The 15303-nt window shown below is 59.8% G+C and overlaps 1 protein-coding gene across 1 annotated transcript; it reads right to left on the bottom strand.

Annotated features, from left to right (window-relative positions):
• Positions 1-913: 913 nt before the first annotated feature.
• Positions 914-12882, bottom strand: NCLIV_028480 (hypothetical protein; the record flags this gene model as incomplete). Its single annotated transcript, XM_003883042.1, has 13 exons — positions 914-1352; positions 1911-2050; positions 2607-2693; positions 2898-3026; positions 3465-3541; positions 3821-5129; positions 5519-5567; positions 5912-6306; positions 6723-7324; positions 7788-8503; positions 8977-9136; positions 9654-9915; positions 10489-12882. 13 exons carry the CDS (start codon positions 12880-12882, stop codon positions 914-916), a joined length of 6759 nt encoding a protein of 2252 aa, XP_003883091.1.
• Between the last annotated feature and the right edge of the window lie 2421 nt (positions 12883-15303).

Raw genomic sequence — 15303 nt, 5'->3', positions numbered from 1 at the left:
GTGGTCACAACATCCATGCCACTATTGGGTTCACGTGTACCACGTCAATGCTTCGGATTGTCTGAAGCTGTTGTGTTGTGAACGTACATAAAGATACTTCCGCCTACAAATGCAGAGATGTTCGTCGACCGCTGCCTGTACCACACCCACAGCGCGCACTCGACACTCAAAGCACTTAACGCGTCCCCAACATTCACGATGGTTCGGTGCGCGTTTTTCCCTCGCCGGAGCAAGGTGTTTTACCCAGCTGTTTTGCTGTTCGAGTCACGTCCGTGCGACTTTTTTGTGGAAGCGCGGGACACTGCCGCAACCTTGAGAGTCACACAACCATCAGGTGCTGCGTTTCGCTCCTCATTGTCGGACACAAGAGGAGTCGGCTTTTAGAAGAAACCCACGGACCGTCCGAGCCTAAACGGCCGTGGCGCCTCACGTAGACCGGATCACCGCCGAGGCCTTTTCCTCCACTGCTGAGGAGAAATCGATTCCTCACCACGAGCTTCTGCTTATCAAAAGTCTTCTTTCGCTCACGAAAGAAGAGCAACTAGGTGCTAAATATTCAGACACGATCGTGTATCGTCGCCCTCCCACTGTCCACCGGAGAGGAAAACGTTTGCCTCTTCCCGAGCACCGCAGAATCCCTAAGCTCCGCGCAGATTGTCCCTCCATTCCAGTGTGGAGCAACAACGGCAGTGAGGGAACACGTGCCGAACTCCCGCCCTGTACGGGGACACATGAATTTCGTGAATGCTGCCGTTCTGCTACATGCCATGCCGCTTATCTCCTTTTTTTACTGCTTGCGTGTGAAGCTCCGTTTTGGTGTCACCACTTTCCGGGTAGTTCGTGTAGAGTTTTATTCCGTATGCCACGAAAGACGATGTGATTAAAACGGCATTCTCCTTATCGCGGGCAACGCCTACTCTTCCACATAACCTGCTTCAAAAAATAAAGCCTCTTCTTCATCCTGAAGCGTGAACACGGACCAGATGTCGTCCACATGCGATCCAGCGAGCACGGGGAAGGTCTGCCCGCCCCCCTCAGCGGCTCCATTTCTCCCTTTCTCATGGCCAAGATTCCCTGACCGGACACTCCCTTTTCCTCCTTTCTTCGAAGCGTCGGTACGCCCATTTCGCTTGGAGACCAACGATCCAGCGCCACCCTCGGTCTCGTCTTCGACCTTTTCAAGTCCTTTCGCCCTGTCGCGAGCACCTGCGTTCAAATCGCCAGGAAACGTGTCTTGACGCGGGAACAATTGCTGATGCGGCGACTTGGCCAGCGCCTCCAGGAGCCGCAGCGCGTTCAACCGCACGCCCACATGGACGCGCTGAGCTTCGCTCATCAAATGCCACTGGCGCCTGTAGAAGAAGGAAACACCCTCGCAGCAAGCACCGCCTTGTCAGTAGTGGAGTTACGCGACTCTAAGGCTTACGTTCGCATCGCCATGTCTGAGAAGCAGAGACGCATTCGGTGTCAGGAAGGACAAGAAAAAACCGGCGCACCACAGCAGAGCGATTCACAGGAAACACACGCTCAGCACGCGTACGCGAAAGTGGATGCAGTCACGGTAACCCGCAAAATACGCACTTAACGGTCTCTATCCAGAGCGTCGAAAATACGTGCATACGAAACACCCGCTCGTGCAAAACACACCGATATGCCTCATAGACACATGTACACATACGTGTACCTACATATATACATGTATATGTAGACGACGGTATCCTTACATAAACATAGAGAACGCGAGCTAGTGGCACGGAAAGACCATATTCGGTTTGTGTATCTTCCTATACATCCGGGTATCTGAAGAGCGGAAAACCTTTTGAGAATCAGAAACGAATCCGAATCCGTGGAGGTCGAGAACACTGTGCGTTCGTCCACCGCTCTTGGGACAATTGCTTCAAACTTCATACCTAGAATCCGAGAGGAGACACGCAGGACAGAGAGAGTGGCCTTCGTCGTCTTGACTCAGTTCCGCGCAGTCGGCATGGTAAGCCTCGGCGCAGGAGTCACAGACGCTGACGACGCCTTCGCTATCGCATAGGGAACACACCTGAAACGCAAAAAACAGAACAGATGGACACCAGTCGCGCCAATGACGTACACGCGATGAAGAGGCTGAAGATAGAGAGACGACAAAATGCAAAGAAGATCGGCGCACCGGGGAGAGACACCCACAGGCAGAAGGGCAAAAGCAGACCTGGTCGAACGAACACTAGAGGACGAAAAGTGTAGGACTAGGCGCATATACTGTACCATGGGAGGCACAAGAAGCAGCAACTTCAAAAAGCGGGCGCAGGGAAAGGAGACGGGCACATCACACGGAAAGGCCCAGGACCACGACGGTACATGCGAGAACGGTAGAACAAACGGAACGAGCGGCTCTGTTCACTGCAGCAAAGGCTCGCCCTTCCAACCCCAGGAGGCCCACGCGGGGTCAGAACGTGGGGAATGAGCTCGACTATCCGGAGTAAGACAGAAACAGGAAAAAACGAAAGCCGGATTCTCGCGAAGCTAGGCGACCCCGCGCTGGAGGGAGAGCTCTGCAGTTGAGTCTTGCCTTCGCGTCGTGCGCAAATACCTGCAGCTTTTCGTTTCCCTGTGCTCACCTCCGTTGCACCCCAGTTGAGGTCGACGAGGTCCTGCAAGGCCGTCTGCGCAGAGCGGCCCGACGCCACTGCGGCGCGAATCGCCATCTGCAGAGAGAAACGCAGAGACGGCGAAAACGCCCTGCTTCATACGCCAACCCCGCGTGAACGAAAGCGACGAAAAAAACTTAGACGCATACACACAAACAAATGTACACGTATGCATGTATGTATGCGTGCATGTATGTATCACAGTGGAGCCGATCCTGCCCCCCCCCCCCCCCCCCCCGGTAATCTGGCGAGGTGACATACATTAGAAAGAAAGAACTTCTTGGCTTTGTTTAGGCGCTCTTCCGTAAGGATGGAATGCCGGATTGCCTGCGTCATGCCCTTGTCGTTGAAGTCACTCGCCAGCAAACTCCAAGGTATGTCCATGCACATCTGCGCCAACAAACACGCAGGCGATCGCCAGCAAGAGATGCGCATTCACCCACACGTCCACACAGAGTAGCGGAACGGGGGCTGTTCGGAAAGAGAACACCGGACGCACATGCACACACGCTCTGATCTGTTCCGGTGACATGCGCATTTTTGTGTCACCCTAAGGGAACATCACTATATGCATGCAGGCTTTTAGAGGCCTATTTATCCATCCATCTCCCTCCGTAACGATGAACACTGTCCTGCGTCATGTAATATATATATGACGAGTGAACTGGTGACCATGTATTCGCCACGCCGCCTCTGCACAAGTACTTGCATATATATATATATATATATATATATATATATATGCATGTATGCATGTGGACACATGGGTGGGGGCCGATCGGGATTGGCCTCCAGCACTTGAGCAGGGCGCAGAGAGTTTTTCCTCACGGATTTCGTTTTGCTGCGAGCGAATTCTTCGACGGTCTTTCCGTCCAGCAGGAGGAGTTTGACGAAGTTTACGGCGGCTGTGGAAATGCACCAAAAAGACAGCACTGATCTGGCGTTCACGCACACGAGAGGAGGAGCTGTGGTGGGAGACGTGGCATTGTTTTCCGTTTTGTGCCCGACTCGTTCCGTTGCGTCCCCCCTCTCCTTCTTGAATGTTGCGCCCGGCTTCACAGGCGACTAGGCGAGGCGACTCGGCAGTCGTGCGTCTTCTCTCCTTCCATCTTTTTTCGCGTCGCCGATTTTTCTCAGCACCCCCCGTTTGGCCACTCCACCCTCTTGCGCGCTTCTCTCCCTACCGTCATAGAGGTGGAAGTCGAAGATGAACTGCGCAAAGAACGGGTTGTCGGCCTCTCCTTCCGCGAGTTTCTTCTCGAGCCACGCGCGCGCCTGGGCGCTGGTGCCGACGCCGTCGCGTCGCCACGTGTAGGGGGAGGGCGGCGGGATGCGTTCGGCCCTCGAGAAGCTCTGGGACGTGATGGCCTGGCAGAGTTGCTTGCACAGCAGAGTGTCGAATCCCTCCTTTCGCTTGAGTGCGTTGTCGGCGACGTCTCCAAACTTGTTCCGGCGGCTGTCGCCGCCGATCCGCCCCCGGCACTTGCTGCTCCCGCAGAAGCAGACGAAGCCTTGGCCGAAGCCCTTGCGGGTGAAGCCGTAGTCGTACGAGATCTCCTCCCCGGGGAGGATCGGGCGCAACGCGAAGATCCCCATCCGGTAGGTCCCGTGGACGTTCACGCGTTGCAGTGAGCAGTTCGGCTCGCAGCTGTGGTTCACCAGTCGCGCAATATTCCCCACGCGCGTGCTGTCGATGTACACGTGGGGAATGACTTCCATCACGTACCAGTGTTGCGGCTGGCCGCGTACCAACTCCTGCTGCGTGTACGCGCGCACGCGCGCCGCGAGCAGCTGCGAGTCCAGTACCTCGCCCACGTACTCGATCACCAGTTTTCCCTCTTCGATCCGTTCCCGGGCAAAGACGCCCAAACCCTTCTCGCCGCAGTCCTGCACGAAGCAGAAAGCCTGAGACCCCGAGCCGCCCCCGCGCTTGAACTGTCGGTTCCCGCAGTCGACTGGCCCGAATTTGCACCGTTTCCGGTCGCACTGAATTCCGCGGCTCCGATTCAAACAGTCGGCGTCGCACGTTCGCCCCGCGCACACGCACATCTCGCCCTCGCTGCGCGCCCGCAGCAGGTTCCGGCACTGCGCGGGGAAAATGCAACTCGTCGTGAACTGAAAATTCAGACGGTCCGCCCCAAACGCCCCCGCCGCCAACTGCCGAGACGGTTTCGCGCCAGGAGTGTCCGCCCCTCCGGAGCCCGCCTCGCCGCGCTCCCCGTCGCGTGCCTTCCGCCGCTTCCGCTCGCCGCTCTCCCCCGCCTCGCCGACTGACGCATTCCGAGAAGGCGCGCCATGCAGCCGCTTCCGCGCCGACTCCGCCGAGAGCGAAGAAAGGCCCTTAGATCCAGAGGCGCTGGAGGCTGAAGCGGACGGCGAGAGGACCGCCGGGGCTGCGGCTGCAGCGTCATCGAGCCCCGGCTCGTCCTCGAGAAGCGCGCAGCTCTCCCAGGCTCGGTCGTCGATGACGCGAACCGGAGCTGCGACGCAGGCCTGACGCGGCGAGAGGAGACAGGAGACACGGGAAGTGAAGTGGGACGACGCGTGGGCGACCTCGGTGCCGAGAGGCAGGAAATGCGCGGTGAAGAACAGAAACGGCCAAAAGGAGAAACGCAAACACGCGACGCGAAAATACGCTTCACCAAGGAAAGAGGCGGCGACAAAGCTACGTTTGGTAACTCGTTCAAGCGCATTGGTGTCTGAGCTCCGTGAACGAAACGGACACGCTTTCACACTTCACAGGGACGCAGCGCGTGTGCGGGCAGCAGACGCCGAACAAACCCGGTGAGACTTCGTGCTCTTTGACTGGAAAAAGTGTCTCTGCGCAAGTCGCGCAAGGACGCCTGCGACAGTATCTCCGCTATTCGTAGAAGGCGACTTACACTCTGGCCCGGCGTAGAAGACTCTGCCCTCAGGAAGCGACGGAAGTTCCTGCACACAGCACGACACGCCAGCGAGAGACCGGGAAACGATGGTAAGCAGAGAGAACGGATCGCGAAAGAGCGTAGCGGCAGCGGGACAAAACCGAAACCCTCAGAAGGGGAGTCCTGCGGTTCTTGCCTCTCGCAGTGAACGCTGAATCTCTTCAGGTTAAAGACTCCTTCCGCGTCGGCTCCGACAGGGCCTTCCTAGGCTATACTTCTCCCCCCGCCCCCCAGGCGCTTTCGTTTCTGCAGAGGGTCGACGGCATGGTCTCTCCCTTCGAGGCCTAAATGCCTGCTGTCCAGAGAGCCTCTTCTCTTGCGGCCTCGTTCCATTTCTCCCTCGCCTCTTACGTGGTTAGACTGGTCATGCAGTCGGCGCCCACGACGACATCCTTGATCATCTCGGCAATCCGTCGCTCCTCCTCCTCCTTTCGCGCCTTCCTTCCCTTCCGCCTTCGTCCGTCTCTTCGACCGCGCTCGCCCGCCTCGTCTGCGCCTCTGCACGGCGCGTGCCGCGCCTCCCCGGGGCCGCCGTACGGCCCCAGCGCAGCGTCTTTCCGGCGTTTCCAGCTCGCGGAAAAGCGACAGAAGTCGCAGAGAATCGACCCCGAAGCGTCACTCAGAATCTTCGAAGCGGGCGGCACACAGCGACTGCAAAAGGCAGCCCGGCAGAGCTGACATTCCCAGATGTCCACGAGCGGCGAAACCAGCAGAGAGGGGAAGGGGTCGGGCCGATTCAGCTTGTACTGCGTGGCACGCACAGAGCAGAAGGCAGCGGCGGGGAGTATGAAATGACTGGCGAGGGGCGAAACTGAAAACGAGGGGTGGAGAAAAGCCCTGCCGAGCCGGCACATCCCCCACGGCCATAGAGGGTAGAGGGGGAATACGGGTTCGAACAGTGTCGCTACGTCTGCCGGGGAAAGGCGGAAGACGCAGAAAATGGCCGGCGAGTTTCGACGGCCAAGATAAACGAGCGCGCACGAACAAGGGCCAGAACAGCGAGTGGAGACAACGAAAATGAGACCTACGCTCGGGCACATCTTGTGGGCGCGGCAACCCGACACACACGTTCAAAAGGCCGCGCGAGATGGCCGCGGGAAAGTCAGGAAACAGACGCGAAGAGAACCGCCGCTTGGAATAGGGAGACCACGTCGTGGCATACCTGCTTGGCAAAGATTCTTCTGTCCGTCCACCCTCGCGTCGACTCCTTTACAAAGTCGAAACAGACCCGAGCAAAGGCGAGCTGCCTCTTCACTGCAGCCATCTGACTCGCGGGCGCATCTCCCTGAGGCGATGCCACCAGCGCAGAAGCGGTCGCCGAAGACCAAGCGGAGCCTGGGGTTTCGTCGGCTATCCCGCGAGCCTGGACCGCCCCGCACTGCGGAAAGCCCACGCTGTCTCCGGGTTTCCCTGGAACAGCTGCGCGCCCTCCGTGAACGTCTAGTCGGCCGTGATGCCTGCCTCGTCTCTGCAGATGGCCGCGGGTACCGGATCGATTCCCGTGCTCCAGTTCAAAGGCCGCTTCCACCGGCTCGGCTTGGCGACTGCCCCCCTGCGTCGCCAGGGCGTCTTCGCTGCTTCTGTGCCGTGTGCCCGTGTCCGTGTCCCGCTCCGGTGCCGCCCCAGATAAGCTGGGCACCGCTAGCTGCAGGTCGTCGGCTAGATAAGCGAGTTGGCGAAGGTGCGTCTCCCACGTGAAATGCTGCGTCTCCAACGTGTGGCAAGACACGCAAAAATGACGGGAGCAGATGAAACGCTCGCGGCCTGCACACAAGAAAGACAAAGGCGCGAGCGGGGCGCGTCAGGCGAGAGGCTGCGCAGAACCCGAAAAATGCGGGGTCGTGAGGGAACGGGCAGACGGAGACACCGGACAAAGGGTCAGAGACAAGGAACTGCAACGGGAGAGAGACAAGAAACGGCAACAGGAGAGAGACAGGAAACGACAAAGGAGGAGAGCCGAACAGGACCGACAATGAGAGGGCGACCCGCACATAGCGAAGGCCGGAGAGATACCAAGAAGGGTGAGACACCGAACTCGACGCAGGGACGGAGGAGGACGACCGGGGCACTGCGCGTGAAGGACAGAGGCGCGAACCCTCAAAACAGAGGAGACGGCTGAAAGCAGGAAAAGGCGGAGACGTGACAACGAACAGCAGACTCAACACGACGGGAAAAGAGAAGGAAGTCTCTGCGTTTGCTGCTGCTTTGCTGCCTTTTGCCTCCATACCCTGGGCGTCGAAGAACACATCTTCGCCTGCCTCGTACAGAATTCGCGCAGCTTCCACGAGACGATTGGCCTCCGCGCCTTGCCCGTCTTCTGCGTCGTTTCTCTCAGCGTGGCTTTCTCTCGACGCGAATAAGAGCGAAGGCGCGCCGCCAGCTCGCGCTTCTCGCCTTGCCTTTTTCTGTTCTTTCTGTCTGGGTCTGACTCCCTTCCCCGGTCTCCGCTCGGCGTCTCCAGCCCCCGCGACTTGCTTGCGTAGACCGTCTTGACCCTCTCTATCTCCCTCCGCAGTCGCGCTTGCGCGCTGCGCGTCGCTCTCCTCGCTGCCCCCGCCCGCATCGCCTGTCTCCGGGGACGGTTTTGCGTCCACCGCTTCCGCGGCGCATACGCCAGAGCGCCCGTTTTCTGCGCAAGTCGGCGCCGCCGATCCACCAGCATCAGCGGACGGGGCCGACGCGGGGACACCGGAGACCGGGCGATGCTTGTGCTTCGCCTCTTTCTTACTGAGCCGGCGGTTCAGAAGGGAGTTCGCGCACGCCCCGCGATTCGCTGTCAGGCGTTGCAGGTCGTCTGCTCGCAGCGACGGCACCAGAGGCCCCGACTGGAAAGGCGATATGTGGACGGTCGCCTCCACGCAGGCAGGCCAGCAGTAAAACCGGCGGCACAGCATGTGGCTGCAGCGGGACAGTTGACGCCGAGGCTTGCGGAGACCGCACGCGCTGGGAGACGCCACACACACACACACACACACACGCGCAAGTCGGCAACGTGCAACTCCGATGTAGACAGGCGACACTGGTTCAGTAGCAGTATACCCAGATTCCGACCTAAAAAACGTACCCATGCATGCACGTCCAAACACGCATATATATATATATATATATATATATATGTATAGGTACCGGCATCGATAGCGTCAGACGGAACAGGGCTCTGTGGGTACGCCAGTGAGAGAATGACAGCGTCGGCCTCCACATGCCTGCGTCTTGCGTCGACGGCCGCCTCGGCTTCGCAAGGTCGGCGCACCCGCAGAAGGAAACGAAGAGGTCCCGCCCCGAGGGAGTCGCCGCTCGGCCGCTCGCCTCGAAGAAGCTGTGTTCAAGGCCCAGGCACTCATGCGTATGCATGTGCGTGTTTACAAAAGTATCTGCGCACAATAGGCGAGGGGCCTCTGCACGCGCGGCTGATTTACCTGCACCGGAGAACCTCGTCGCAGCAGTCCTCGCACTGGAAGGAGAAGGCGCGAGACCGCAGCTCGTCCTCGTCGGCCCAGTCGAGCTCCAGGTTGCCCAAGCCGACGCAAGCAGGATGGAAGGCGCGCTGGCAGTAGGCTTCGCACACCAGCATAGTCGCTGCGGAACGCGGCAAGCAGCGAGAGGCACACAGACACGCGAAGCCGGAAGCTGGAGACGAAGAGAGCCGACGAAGCGAGGGAGTGGAGGAGACGACCGGCACACCGCGCGCCGTAAAGAGATGCGGCGCCGCGCGCGGCCATTATGCGGGAAGGCGAGCAAACGAAAGGTCGGCAGCGAGACGCACGCAAAACGAAGCAGAGGAAATCAGAGGCGGCGAAAACGCAGCGGACACCGTGGGAGAAGGAAAGCGAAAGTGAAACAAGAGAATAGGTCCGGTCGTGGGTGTGAACGTTTGTCTCTGCCCGAGAGACGGAAAGACGCTCCCAGCGCACGTCGGGAGGAGGGACGAAGGAGGGGATCCCTACCGCGCGATCAACTGAGTGCACGGACCAAGAATGTCATTTTCTCGCCACGCCGTCACTCGCGTGCTAGCGAGTCTTTACAGTTTTCTGCCCATGGATCCCCTGGACAACCTCTCGGCATTTGCGCCCAAGGACGGGAAATGGAAACCTACTCGTGTGTGGGTCGTGGTTCACCCTCTCGCACACCGCACAGTGCAGCTCGAGGTTGTCGTTCCACACGCGAGGCGGCAGCTGTCTGTACGCCTGAGAACGCACAGCAGCTCTCTCCTCCTTTGACAGAGGTGACGGCGCAGGCGAGTCGCAAGAAACGGGCGGGGAGGAGCGTGAAGGCGACGACACGTCGGCAATGGCATCTCTAGAGCCGACTGAACGACAGAGTTGCTGGATATTCCGCCAGGCCTCGACGAGGGAGATCTGTGGACACGCGCACGCAAACACCGTTGTCACTCACCCGTCTTTCCAGTCATGCCTCGCCGAACCTCTCCGGTGGCGGCTTCCGCCGCATTGTCTCCCTCCTCTCCACGCGTTGTTTCCCGCCGGCCTGCGCAGCCGCGAGGCTCTTCGTCCCCAGGCGACTCCCCGCGGGGGCCACGCGACCGCCGACTAGCAACTCTGCTTCTCCCCTCATGTGTACTTCGCCGTTTCGCCACTGCGCGGCTGCGGTCCATCTGTCCAGTTCCCCTCTGGCTCTGCTTGCTGCGCCTGCCACACTCTCCAGCTGAGGCAACGTCCACTTGCTTCCAGAGCGACGCCCCACACCGCAGGCTCGAAAGCCCAATCCGTTCTGCTCCAGCCTGCTTCGTCTCTGTTGCGCGCGGTCTCCCCCGTCCAGCATTGCGTCTGTTCAGTGCCGCACCCTTCGCTTTGCTCCTACACACTCTTGCCTCTGGAGCCTCTAGCTGTCGCTCGCGTGCACCCGGCCGGCCCCCTGTCTGCTTCCCGCCCGCGTCGCGTTTGTTGCGTTGACGTCGAACGTCCAAGCCTTACAACGTCGTTTTCGCGGTCTCCCAGAAGGGCGTTCTGCACGCTCTCGTCCACAGGATCCAGGTCCGCTCCTTCGCCATACATGGAGTCGCAGTCGCTGTCGTAGTACGACCCGGGGCCCGCGTCGTTGTCGCCTCTCTTCCTTTCTGCGGCCTTTCGCCCTCCTCCGGCTTCCTCTCCTTGCGCCGACGACACAGGCGCAGGGGCTTCTGGTCTCTCTCTGGCGGCTCCGCCGAGCTCCTCGCCTGTCTCCTCTGCTCCGGTTTCCTGTCCCGTCGCGCCCTCAGTCGGGGCCTGCCTCGGTCCTGTCTCCGCTCTCCCCCCCCCGTTCTCGCTTTCGTCCTCGCAGTCGGCCGCGGTATCCGCTTCGTCCCCTTTCTGGTCGCGTTTCGCCTCCTTTCCAGGCACCGCGCGCCCAACGCCCGCCCGTCCTGCGTGGTGTCGTTTCTCGCCAGTGCGCTCGAGTTCATTTCCTCGCGCGTCTTCCGCTCGCTTTTCCCGCTTCTTCGCGAGATGCTCCAACCACAAGGCGGCGTGGAAGACGCGGACAGCGCCCTGCGTGTCGACCGCTATAGAGTGCGCTGTCCCGAGGTCTTCCTGCGCCAGAGTCTCCATCTTTTTCTGGAAACGAAACAGAGCGGCTTCTTCGCTTCTGCACGGCTCGCCCTCGGCATCTTCTCGCGAGCAGGCGTGAGAGGGAAACGTTTCCCGGGCTTTGGGGACAACGGCGTTTTCGGAGCTAAGACGTGGGCACAGCGAGGCACCAAATGAGGCTTCCGACGCATTGGCAGTCTCGCGCGGTGCGCTGCAATCGCAGTCGCCCAGGTCGGGAGGCGCGAGAGGCGAGGGCTCTCCAGGGTCGCCCGCGACAGAAGGCGCTGCAGGGAGAACGGCAGACGACGGAGACGCGTCCCCCCCGGGCAAAGACGCCTGTCGACAGGGCGCCGCCCGCTCAAGGTGTGCTTCTTGCTCGGCACGCACGTCTTCACCGTCTTCGTGCAGGGCTGCGTTCTGCTCTTGCTTCTGTCCCGCGGGGTTCGCCCCGTCGCCTTTCTCAGACGTCTCTCTCAGCCGCTTTTGTCCCTCGGCGCGTGGCCCGCCTGCTTCCGTCTCGCCCTCCCGAACGTCTCTCTCCTCTTCACTCCTCCTCTCTTCGCGGCCTCTCTTCCGCGCACCCCCGGGCGCCTGCTGGCTCTCTCGCGCCCGGTCTCCTGCCTGTTCCACGTCTCGCCCCATTGCCTCACGCCGTGTGTGCACGGGATGCGCTTTCGCCGCAGTGGCCGCGGAGTGTCTCCAGGATCCTCCCGCCGCCTCGACTCTCTCCTCCGCCCCGCTTTCGCTCTGAACGGCACAGGAACCGTCGCGCTCTGCGTCGCTGTGTTTGCCCGTCACGTGCTCTCTGCCTGTCCCGCGTCCCTTCGCTTTCGCGCCTTCTCCACGCGGTGCTTCGCTTGCCGAGCCGATCCCCGGCGTGGCCTCTGCGCGCGGTTTCGCCTCGCACAAACCGCAGGCGCCCTGTTGGCCGTCGCGCCCGTCGCCTTGTGCCGACGCCTTCGTTGGATCTTCCCCGCCGTTCCGCGCGGCTTCCCGAGCCTCCTCTGTCTCTGGCCGCGGAGCGCAGTCGCTCCCTCGCCTCTCTCCGCTGCTTCCCTTCCGGTCGTCTCTCGCGCCGTTCTTCGCCCCGGACCCTTTCGTCGAAGGCGCCGCTTTCTTCCCCTTTCCCTTCGCATGCAGGAGAGCGAGCACGCGCCCGCGCTCTGCGTCGTCGTCAGAGGAGCTGATCTGAACTTCGATGTCGTCTTCGCTTCGCTCTTGGGAGCGCCTGATACGATTCACTCCTTTTCTGCCTCGCCCGGTCACCAGGCGGCGCCCCGGCGGCGACGCAGCTGGAGCCGCCCCAGGCGCCGAGCCTTCACGGCGCGCGGTGTCTTCTTCGTTCTGCGCCTTCTCGCTCCTCGGAAAGGCCTGCGTCTCCCTCAGGCCGAGCCCTGCGTCGCTTCGCGCGCCCACCGGCACAGAGGACGAAGAACAGAAGGAAGAGAGTAAGGAGGAAGACGGCGCAACGGCAGGAGCAGCGGAGAGAAGTTTTGAGGCGAGGGGCGTCTGACAGAGACAAGGAGATGCAGGGGACGACGAGGATAAACCCAAGGACGAGGAAGGAGAGACGGACGAACAAGGAGGCGAATGCGAGGCGGGTTGTGGCGAAGTCAAGGTCGTCTGGCCCTGTTGCGGTGCGTTGGTGTGTATCTGTTGGGAGATTTCCCGGTCTTCTGCTCCAGCACAAACGTCCACTTGAACATGCAGAAACTCGGCGCCTTTCGAGGGGGAATGCAGAGACGGAGAGAGAGCTCGAGGCCGTCCCGCAAGGGGCGCAGCACGGCGGAGCTCTTTCGGCATCGACGCAACGCCCGAGAGTCAGAGAGAAGTCGAGGACAGCAGAGAGAAAGACGGGTGCCGATGTGTATTTGTGTGTACGTACGCCAGGGTTTTGTTCGCTGCGAGCAGACCGGGGAAAGCGACGGGAGAGTGTGCAAAGGATGACGCGAAGGGAACGGCCGCTGTTCTAAGGAGACTGAGGAGGAAAGGAAAAAAACCTCCAGAGAAGGTGCGTCGATGAAGACAACGCGCCTGGATGGGGCGCCGAGGAGAGACCAACGGAGAGGCGCGGCAAAAAAGGGAAAGGGTCAGAAGACACTGGAGGCCTTTTCTCTCCAAGAGGCGCGGCAAAAAAGGGAAAGGGTCAGAAGACACTGGAGGCCTTTTCTCTCCAAGAGGCGCGGCAAAAAAGGGAAAGGGTCAGAAGACACTGGAGGCCTTTTCTCTTCAAGAGGCGCGGCAAAAAAGGGAAAGGGTCAGAAGACACTGGAGGCCTTTTCTCTCCAAGAGGCGCGGCAAAAAAGGGAAAGGGTCAGAAGACACTGGAGTCCTTTTCTCTCCAAGAGGCGCGGCAAAAAAGGGAAAGGGTCAGAAGACACTGGAGGCCTTTTCTCTCCAAGAGGCGCGGCAATCGAAAAGGCAGGGGACGCGAGACATGCAGAAGGGGTGCTGAGCTTGAGGATCTGGACACGACGAGGAAAGAGGGCCGGGGAAGCTGGAAACGAGACGGGAGCAACGAGTGCAGGCGCGCGGCCGGAGTTGGCCGAAAGATCTCGGTTTATGGGCACGCAAGGGCGGAGACCCACGAGCGGAGCGAAGAAAAACGAAGAGAACTGTCGGAGTCTTTTCGAACGGGGAAAGCAGCGGAAGACAAGGGGGACCGCTCTTCCCCAGTCTCTCTCGCCCTCCGGAGACAGTCGAGAAAACGCCGAGACTGCACACGAGGGAGCACCTCGTTCCTTTCTTCCCTTCTCGGCCCTCTGAAAAGAGAGAGAGAAGAAAAAGCTCTGAGACGAACAGAAGAAACGGGAGATACGAGGCGGAACGCGAACGCAAGGGCCACGGACACCTTTTCTTCGAGATGCGTGAGGAGGGAGGGGGGCGAGACAGCACACAGAGGACGGCGGTGGTGCCAGAAAAAGGGAAAAGATGGAGAGAGGTCGGTGGAAAGGAAACGAAGCGAGAGAGAGAAACGACGGTCAGGAAAAAAAGGCAATTGTCGCTTTTTGCGGCAAAAACGCTCGCCCGTTCCTTTTCTCCCACTTCACGCGTGTGCGCGACCGCAGGAGACCGCGCGGCCTTGTCTCTCGCACCTCCGTGGCGCTGCTGCGAGCGACCGCACGGTTGCGAAAGAAAGATCTCTCAAAGGAGAAATGGACTGTCCGGTACGGGTCTCTTGTGCCATTCACATGTTTGCGAAGAACAAACAAGGAGTCAACGCTTTTGTGGATATCAGGTTCCAAAGGGTTCGCTTCTCCTGGTCCACCGTCCAAGACACCACGAACACGAACCGCGACACGAAGGATCCGACTCCGCGCCGGAGGGTACGATTGTTTTCCAACCTCCGAGCCAAGCTCGACAGAAAAGGAAATACGCAGTTTGGCAAGAGGATGGGGGACCGTGGGCATGGATGCAACTTTCTTCCTCCGCTTCAGTTCACTTTTAACCCCCAGTGAACACGATTCAGCTACGAATGTCGAGCGAACGGGAAGCGAGGCTGTCGTGTATGTCTAAAGCATCCGTTGTCCGTTTCGCTCCTTGCCGTTCAATCTGACAGGAGACTAGACGGGATGCGAAGGCCTCCTCATGTGGAGGAAGAACGCATCTACGGGACGACTATGATTCCTTGCATTAGATCCTGCAGCACATCGCCTCACTGGGCGTACAACTCCGGAGGACAGTGTGACAGCTGGGGGATCTATCCTCCCTCAGACGACCAACGGCCTATACACAGAAGGTGCACGTTTTTCTGGATTCAAAATGTGCTTGCATATACCCAAGCGAATGACAAAAGAATGTGCATCTATAGAAAGATTCATGGGCATTCCCGCTCCCGAGTTGAAGTCCCTGCGCACGTATGCACCAGTTTTCTTCGTTTGGTTCAGGAGGTCCATCCATTTTTTCGCGTATAGAGGGGACTGCAGCTCTCTTCGGTCTCGAAGTTGAAAGCCGCAAACACAAACCACCTCATTTGCGTTCTTCATCTACGGATCCATAGTCTCAGTGCAGTTGCCGCGCGTGATGTGGCGCTCGAGGGCCTTTAGGACTCCCGACGGTATCAAGTAAACCCCCAACGAGGAATCCAGTCGCGTAGAGAGGGGTTGGCGTTCGGTTGCTTGATGTTGGGCATTCCGAGAAAAGGAAAGAGGCAGGTGAAGGTGAGCTCAGGCAAGGCGGGTGCCCACAGGTGTACAGAGGAGAAAAGTTATGCAGGCGTCTCAG

Source organism: Neospora caninum, chromosome VIIb (genome assembly GCF_000208865.1).
Source record: "Neospora caninum Liverpool complete genome, chromosome VIIb".
Classification (NCBI taxonomy): Eukaryota; Apicomplexa; class Conoidasida; order Eucoccidiorida; family Sarcocystidae; genus Neospora; species Neospora caninum.
This window is presented reverse-complemented; position numbering and strand designations above follow the sequence as displayed.